This window comes from Carlito syrichta, unplaced genomic scaffold (genome assembly GCF_000164805.1).
Source record: "Carlito syrichta isolate Samal-C Ts95f unplaced genomic scaffold, Tarsius_syrichta-2.0.1 Scaffold177233, whole genome shotgun sequence".
Classification (NCBI taxonomy): Eukaryota; Metazoa; Chordata; class Mammalia; order Primates; family Tarsiidae; genus Carlito; species Carlito syrichta.
In genome coordinates, this window is record NW_007121329.1 from 177,523 (window position 1) to 186,240 (window position 8,718).

Below are 8,718 nucleotides of genomic sequence, written 5' to 3' on the forward strand. Positions count from 1 at the left end.
TGAGGCGGAAGAATCACCAGAGCCCAGCAGATCGAGGCTGCAGTGGCCAGGAGTGGCTACTGCACTCCAGTCTGGGTGACAGAGTGAGACTCCAACTCAAAAAACAAAACAAAAAAGACATAAATGAAATACAGAGGCCAGGCTCGGTGCCTCAGCCTGTAATCCTGGCACTTTGGGAGGCCGAGGCGAGTGGATTGCCCGAGCCCACAGGTTTGAGATCAGCCCGGGCACCTTGGCACGACCTCATCTATACAATAAAATCAAAATATTAGCTGGGCATGGTAGTGCGCGCCTGTAGTTCCAGCTACTTGGAAGGCTGCGGCGGAAGGATCGCCGGAGCCCAGCAGGTTGAGGCTGCGGTGGCCGGGAGCGGACACTGCACTCCAGTCTGGGCATCAGAGTGAGACTCCAACTCCAAAAAAAATAATTAGCTTGCTGTGGTAGCACGTGCCTGTCATTCTGGCTACTTGGAGACAGAAGGATCACTGGAGCCTAGTAAGTCGATGCTGGGGTGGCCATGAATGTGCCACTGCACTCCAGCCACTGGTGACAGAGTGAGATGTCAACTCACCAAAAAAAAAAGAAAAAGAAATGCAGAGGGCATGACTTTCTGCACAATAGAGGATCAGCTTACATTTGTTCTGAATTGAGAATTGAGATGAAGCAAATGATTGGTACTGTCAGAGCTTTTGAGTAAAGAAGTACATTTAAGCTGGGTGCAGTGGCTTATGCCTATAATCCTAGTACTTTGGGAGGCCGAGATGAGAGGATTGCCTGAGTCCATGGGTTTGAGACTAGCCTGGGCATCTTGGCGAGACCTCGTCTCTACAGTAAATCAAAAAATTAGCTGGGCATGGTGGCTTGCACCTGTAGTTCAAGCTACTTGGAAGGCAGAGGCAGAAGGATTGCCTGAGCCCAGCAGGTTGAGGCTGCAGTTGTCGTGAAAGCGCCACTGCACTCCAGCCTGGGTGACAGAGTGAGACTGACTCAAGAAAAATAGTAGTACATTTGCCTTTCCAAAATTTAAAAAAAAAAGGGCACTTAATTGAATTTTAAAAAGTTGATTTTAAAAAGAAAAGATGTTGTGTTCTGATTGGAAGGTTTGGAATCAACCGATCCTGAACTCTTACTCATTTCACAGAATGTTCTCCGGAAAGTGCAGCATCAAGATGCTTTGCAGATCTCTGATGTAGTCATGGCCTCTCTGTTAAGGATGTTCCAAAGCACAGCTGGCTCTGGGGGAGTACAAGAGGATGCCCTGATGGCAGTTAGCACACTGGTGGAAGGTCAGTGAGCTACAGTTGGGAATGGCTTTAGAATGCAAGAGTGTTGGTGGCCTCAGAATCTGTTACAGGGCGTGAGTGATTCAAAGTTAGATTGAACTTAAGTGATTGACGTTTCTGGGGGAAAACTGTAATTACCTATCTTATGTTTATCAGGTTCCTTCTTCCCCTGAAAGCTTGGCTTTATTGAGGTTTGACTCCTCTCAAGAATAGAGGAAGCAAGTTTTCTATTTTCTTTCCTGACACTTGATACCTCCTGGTTATGATTGTAATACTTGGGACTCAGGTTGACACGCCATGGGGCCTGGTATGGAATGGAATGAAACATTGAGTGAGTTGTAGGAATTAATTTATTTTCTGATTGTTACATGTCTGACTATGCAAAATTGCTTTGGGAATGCCGTATCTGACTTAAGATTCTTTGAAGGGCCATTACAAAGCAGTATAGAACCTGGAATGCCTCCTCAGGGCTGACTTGTAAGGAGATTACTAAGGCCATTACTTGAGGACCACTCTCTGGGGACCAGACCTATTTCTGGCATAAACAGCCTATGTCCAACTGGTCTGTCACCATGTGACCACCCTGAAAGGGCAAGGATGTTAATTTTGGCTCCTGGAGTGGCTGATTGTGATCTGAAGCCCAGTGCTGCTTTTCCTAGCTGTGGCTTGTTAAGCCCTTGATGGGATTGCCTAAGAGCCCTGTTTTGAAGCTGGCTTCCAGAGAGGACATGTTATAATCAGATGAGGGAGGTGGACAAGAGGCAATATTGCTGGTTCAGCCAATTCCAATTCAGAATTAACCTTGACATTCCTTGAGGGTCATACCACTTTGTTGATTCAGCCAGAGTAAACCTCTGTTCTGTGGTATGAAAATTAGGCCCGCCCAGCAGTAATAACTCCTTCTTATGGGATGTCTTCATGATGGAATCAGCAATAACTCACACTCCACCCAACCTTTTGAGTGGAGTGAACACATTTTGGGAGAGCTAAAATGGGTTATTTTTGCTTACCGCTGTTATCCCATAGTGCTGTCTTTAGCTGATTGTTTCATTACAGTGTTGGGTGGCGAATTCCTCAAGTACATGGAGGCCTTTAAACCCTTCCTGGGCATTGGATTGAAAAATTATGCTGAATACCAGGTAGGATATACTTTTCAAATGACCATATTCACACTTGTTCCTGATAGTCGCTGTTTTGTCACCAGACAAAACCAGTAGAAATAACCTAAGTAGCTTTTCCCTACACGTTGGTCTAAAAGTCAAGCTGCTTTGTTCATTGCCTGAGCATCTGAGCTGGACGCAGCTGAAAACAAGACATTGGGTGCACCAGACATAGACAAGATGACTATTTGCCTAGACAGTATTGATGCAAGGGCAGTGTCAAGTTAAGCTGTCAGCACCCTAAAGAGCAGTAAAACTACCTGCTCTGCCCCCACCGTCCCTGGTGAACATTGTTTCTTCTGTCCTTTCTTCGTGATACCTCAGATAGCCCTCATTGTCTTCCTGCCATATTGGTTGTTTAAAAAATTGATCTCAGCCGGGTGCAGTGGCTTACGTCTATAACCCAGCACCTTTGGAGAGGATTGCCTGAGCCCAGGGATTCGAGACCAGCCTGAGCAGTTTGGTGAGATCTCATCTCCACAGTAAATCAAAAACTTAGCCAAGGCCTGGTGGTACACACCTGTAGTTCCAGCTGCTTGGGATACTGAGATGGAAGGATCACCTGAGCCAAGTAGACAGAGGCTACAGGAACTGTGAGCATGCCACTGTACTCCAGCCTGGGCAACAGTGAGACTCCACTCAAAAAAAATAAAACAAAAAAATAACTCAGCAGAAGGAGGGTTTTTTCCTTCTCTGACTCTAGACTCAAGTGTTAAAGACCTAATAGCTAGGTAAAGGGAATGCCTAACCCCCACACATAGCCTTTTCTGTTGGGAGATTATGTCCTTGATTCTTGGCAGGTATGTTTGGCAGCTGTGGGTTTAGTGGGAGACTTATGCCGTGCTCTGCAATCCAACATCATCCCTTTCTGTGATGAGGTGATGCAGCTGCTGCTGGAGAATTTGGGGGTGAGTGTCTGTCTACACAATCTAATGAACCATTCTTTGAAGAAATCAACAGTTGGAAAGATAGTTAAACATGAAGATCCATGACAGGGAGCTGTAAGTTTCCAGGACATTGGTTGTGGGCTTATGAGGAAGGGAGTTGTTCATTTTCACAGGTGATTCTAAAGAAAGATTGTAACGTTATTAAAGGAATTTGTGCTCTACTTAGGTGAGAACAAAACCAGTAAAATACAAAGGAAAAGTAAGTATAGTTGTTCCCTGACTTACATAGTTAGGTCCCAGTAAACACGTCATTAAGTGGAAAAATCCTAAGCCTAAATAATGTAAATGAGGGACTGTCTGTATATAATCTCTCTATCCAGAGATTGCCACCACAGATTTTTGCGTATGCCTTTAAGCTCTATATCCAGCTTTGCTACTTTATTTCTATGTTCTCAGTCAAATTACTGACTCTCAGTTTCCTCATATGTAAAGTAGGAATAGCAATACGGTGTGTTAGCTTCTTAGAATTGGCAGGAGGTACACAAGGGAAAGGTTTTTATAAGCTGTAAAGGGCCATCCAGATACTTGAAATTAATAGTTGCTAGCCGGGCTTGGTGGCTCAGCCTGTAATCCCGTGCCTTTGGGAGGCTGAGGTGAGTGAATTGCCTTAGCCCGTGGGTTCAAGACCCACCTGGGCAATTTGGTGAGACCTCATCTCTACAATAAATCAAAAATTAGCCGGGCGTGGTAGCACGCGCCTGTAGTTCCAGCTACTTGGAGGGCTGAGGCAGAAGGATCGCCGGAGCCCAGCAGGTCGAGGCTGTGGTGGCCAAGAGCAGCCACTGCACTCCAGTCTGGGCGACAGAGTGAGACTCCAACTCAAAAAAAAAAAAAGAAAGAAAGAAATTAGTGGTTGCTTAGGCAACATAGTAAGATCTCATCTACACAAAATAATTAAGAATTAGCTGGTGTGGTGATATGTGCCTGTAGTCCCAGGTACTGAGGAGGGTGAGGCGGAAGGATAGCTTGAACCCAGGAGGTGGAGGCTGCGTTGAGCTGTGATTGTGCCACTGCAGTCCACTGGGCAACAGAGTGAGACCCTGACTCAAAAAAAATTTTTTTTTAATTGGAAGTTTCTTAATTCTTTAGACCAAACAGGTTTTGACTTTTATTGACTCCCTTTTCCTTTTGTTCCTTGTCAGAATGAGAATGTCCATAGGTCTGTGAAACCACAGATTCTGTCAGTATTTGGTGACATTGCCCTTGCTATTGGAGGAGAGTTTAAAAAATACTTGGAGGTTGTATTGAATACTCTTCAGCAGGCCTCCCAAGCCCAGGTGGACAAGGTAAAGTTAAAGCTGTCTTGGCTATTCCTCAAGTCCATCTCTAATTGGAGGAGGGGTACTATTGACAAACGTATACCTAAAGGTGATCATTGTGATGGAGGTTCTGTTCTTTGTCTCTTACAGTCAGACTACGACATGGTGGATTATCTGAATGAGCTAAGGGAAGGCTGCTTGGAAGCCTATACTGGAATCGTCCAGGGACTGAAGGGGGATCAGGAGAACGTTCACCGTTGAGTATACAACATGGTTCTCTTAGTCCACTGGCCATTGTGCACCCAGCCACATGGGCTGTGTCTGTCATTCTGTAACACAGTTGTGAAGGAGCACCTGTTGCTTCAAGAGAAGGGGGCCAGCAGCGCCCTCATGAACAGAGGAACAGAGTGACTTGGGGGAGGCTATAGACTTCAGTATTTCTGCCCCTCCCTACTTTCTGCTTCTTTGTCTCAGGATTCTTTTTTTTTTTTGAATTGGAGTCTTACTCTGTCGCCCAGGCTAGAGTGCAGTGGCATACTCAAGGCCACCCCAACGTCAACCTGCTGGACTCCAGCAGTCCTTCTGCTTCAGCCTTCCAAGTAGCCGGAATTATAGGCGCGTGCTACCACTCCCAGCTAATTTTTGATTTATCGTAGAGACGAGGTCTCGCCAAGTTGCCCAGGCTGGTCTCAAACCCGCGGGCTCAGGCAATCCACTCACCTCGGCCTCCCAAAGTGCTGGGATTACAGGCTGAGCCACCAAGCCTGGCCTATCTCACATTTCTTGATCATTGCAAGGGATGGAATCCAGCAAGGGTGTTGGGAAAAGTGACAGCATAAATGCTGGCTGCTTTCTGTACCATCCATGAATGGCAATCTCCTGCTTCTTCCCCTACTGATTTCTTCCCTCACCTGATGTTTCTGTTACTGCTTCTTCCATATTCTATCAGTTTGTAGAAAGAGGAATATTTGTCTCTTCTGTTGACTTGAAGAATGGTGTTTTAATCTGAGGAGGAATGATTTGGTCTAACTATGCAGCTGGTCATCCATCTTGAACCTTGTTGATAGGGGTAGAATAGTTGGGAATTTTGAAGAGGGGTGTAGTCCTACCCAATGTGGGACGACTTCATTAGACCTTCTCTCTCTTGTAGCGGATGTGATGCTGGTACAGCCCAGAGTAGAATTTATTCTGTCTTTCATTGACCATATTGCTGGAGATGAGGATCATACAGATGGAGTAGTAGCTTGTGCTGCTGGACTAATAGGGTAAGTTACACCCTGTTTCCAACAGCTGAGTAGAACTTTTCAGGGAAAAAGAGGAAATGTGCAGTCAAGATTCTGAGAGTAGCATGGATAGCAACAACCAACCTACTTCTTTAGCTCAGAGGAGATTTCTCTGTAGAGCACCCAGTGTCCTATTTTGAATGTTCAAATTGATCATTTATTTCAGACCTTCCAGGTCTCTGTAAGGACAAGATCTTACCTCGTCCACTAACCTCTGGTGTCTGTCAACAAATTGCCTCTGTTGAGTGTCCTCTACTGAGGGTTTCTGAGGCATCATTAGGAGAAAGAACCTTGGTATTGAGCTCAAAAGACCTGGATTCTAGTTTTGGTGTTGACTGAATTAGCTGTTTAACCTTGAGTAGATCATTCTACCACTTGAGCTAATTTTTCTCATCTTTGAAATAAGGAGTTAGACTTGTCTATCTCTAAAAGTTGCTGAGAAACCTGTAGCTAGCTTAGCATTGAGTGGGGCCAGGAGTTCATTCTCAGCTTTGTTTATTTTGCACAGGGACTTATGTACAGCATTTGGGAAGGATGTACTGAAATTAGTAGAAGCTAGGCCAATGATCCATGAATTGTTAACTGAAGGACGGAGATCGAAGACTAACAAAGCAAAAACACTTGCTACATGGGCAACAAAAGAACTGAGGAAACTGAAGAATCAAGCTTGGTAAGAGCTGTCTTCTTCCACTTGCTTGGGAGGAGGCATGTCTTCTTCAGGCTGTTCTGGCAAGAGCAGCTTTCTGGAATTTGTGTGTACTCTTTCCCACATAGGTGTCTCTGAGTCAGGCCTTTGTTTTTCAACCTTGTACTAGTGGAAGAATTAGGCAGCCTCAGTCTTTGAGCCAAGTGTTTGGTTCTGCATGGTGATGGAGAACAGAACTTACATAACTGAAATTCACTGAAATTCCCAAAACATTTTGGGCCTTAATAATATCGTCAATAATGTCATTTTTTTTCTCATTCTCTCTTCTACTTTCTGTTCCCGTCCTCATGCCTCTTTCTTTGCTGCAGAGCTTTTTAGACGTTGCATAGCTCTACACAAGCTATCCAGAGTCAAAGTTGTCTGACTCCTGCTTTGAAACAGTTTTATTTTCCTCTTGACCACTCAATTATCTTACTCTACAGATCTCAGTGAAATGGGATCTTTTGAGTTTCCCTCCACCCGCTGATGGAGGAGCTAATAAGAACAGGTTGGCAGATATTGGAAAAGAAGAAAGAGCATCGTTTCTTGAAAAGATGCAAATTCCATTCAGGCCTTGGAGCTCGTAATTTTAGTAATCGGTTACTGTTGGCTCTCCTGAGTGTGTGTGATCTCAAAGACTGACCTTTTTTTTCCATTTGTTTTTAGATCTGTACCATTGGGATGATAACCTGAGGACCCCCACTGGAAATCTCCAATCTTGTGAAAAACCCGGAAGTGAGGAGTGTGCACGGATGCTGAATGTTTGGGAATGAGAGGATGAGTGAGTGAGGCTTGAAAACACACCACATTGAAAATCCTGCCACAGCAGCAGCCGCAGCCACCAACAGCAGCGCTGTTAGTGAGCTAAGTAAGCACTGACCTCGTAGAAAACCATAACATCGGCCATCTTGGAAAAAAGAAAAACAATGGGTTTGCCTATTAAAAAAAAGAAAGCTATCTCTTCCCAGGAGAGGCTAAAACTAGCTTTTCTGTCTTCTGGCCAGTGCTGAGTGGAATGACTGGCTTGGGAGAGGAGGAGGGACTGGGTTCGGCTGTGGTGCTTTGTTGTTAAAGGCAGCCTGGCCTTGGCTACTGAGGAGAAAGACGGAGCCTGGGTCTCCGGCCCACCTTCGCTGTACCTTTGCCACACGGTACTGTATGCTTGCCGGCTAGAAGGAGGGTGGGGATTTTTTGCAGTCTGAGAATGAGTGTGTGTGAGTGAGGCGGTATCCACATTCTCAACTTCAAGTCATTGCAGTTTCTTTTTCCCAGAAAACAAGGGGTTAGATGTTGCATTTCATAAAACTAACTGAAGTTCTGTCTACTGATGCAGCACAAGAGATGTTTAAAAAAAGAAAAGAAAAGACGCTCTTTAGGTTTTGTTTTTTTTTCTTTTTTTTTTTTTTTTTAATTCTAGGGAAAACACTGACGAATGGTCAGAGCTCCTATCCTGATCCTTTCATCAAGGCGCCTTTCCTAATAATATGGTTCAACTGTGAATGTAGAAGGTGGGGGGAGGGGGGAGAAAAAAACCCTTGAGTTAGAGGATATAGAAAAATACAAGTACAGCTGTTATGAATAAAGATGCAGACTTCAAAACAAAAGCCACAATCCAAAATTTAAATGACCAGAATTGACAGCACAAAGAAAAAGCTCTCTCCTGACTTGTATCATGGCAGTCTGAACGCCCCCAGAAAATTGTGCCAAAGAGTTTAGAAAAAAAATATACAATAAAAGTATACACACAAAACAGCAAAACTTCAGGTAACTATTTTGGATTGCAAACAAGGATAAATTTTATGTTCAAATGATCTGATAAAAGAACCATTTGGAAACTGCTTGGCCTTCTGTTCTCTTTTATTTGATTGACTACAATGCGGTATTGGTCTCTTGCTGCACTTCAAAACCAACCAAGACAAAAGAAAAAAACAAGTGTGTGTGTGTGTTTTTTGTTGTTTTGTTTTTTTGAGTTGGAGTCTCACTCTGTCACCCAGACTGGAGTGCGGTGGCCGGGAGCCTCGACCTGCTGGGCTCAGGCGATCCTTCCACTCAGCCTTCTAAGTAGCTGGGACTATAGGCTCGCGCTACCACACTCGGCTAA

General features: G+C 44.6%; 1 protein-coding gene across 2 annotated transcripts in view; it reads left to right on the forward strand.

Moving 5' to 3' along the window:
* KPNB1 (karyopherin subunit beta 1) overlaps positions 1-8,455 on the forward strand; it is a 33,743-nt gene extending 25,288 nt beyond the window's left edge. For both annotated transcript variants that reach the window (XM_008051488.2, XM_021709344.1), the window contains exons 14-21: positions 1,142-1,286; positions 2,340-2,422; positions 3,244-3,351; positions 4,533-4,676; positions 4,800-4,905; positions 5,800-5,914; positions 6,441-6,602; positions 7,284-8,455. In XM_008051488.2, coding sequence (XP_008049679.2) covers positions 1,142-1,286; positions 2,340-2,422; positions 3,244-3,351; positions 4,533-4,676; positions 4,800-4,905; positions 5,800-5,914; positions 6,441-6,602; position 7,284 — 864 coding nt within the window. In that variant the 3' untranslated portion in view covers positions 7,285-8,455. The remainder of the gene's footprint in view (positions 1-1,141; positions 1,287-2,339; positions 2,423-3,243; positions 3,352-4,532; positions 4,677-4,799; positions 4,906-5,799; positions 5,915-6,440; positions 6,603-7,283) is intronic.
* The last annotated feature ends 263 nt before the right edge of the window (positions 8,456-8,718 follow it).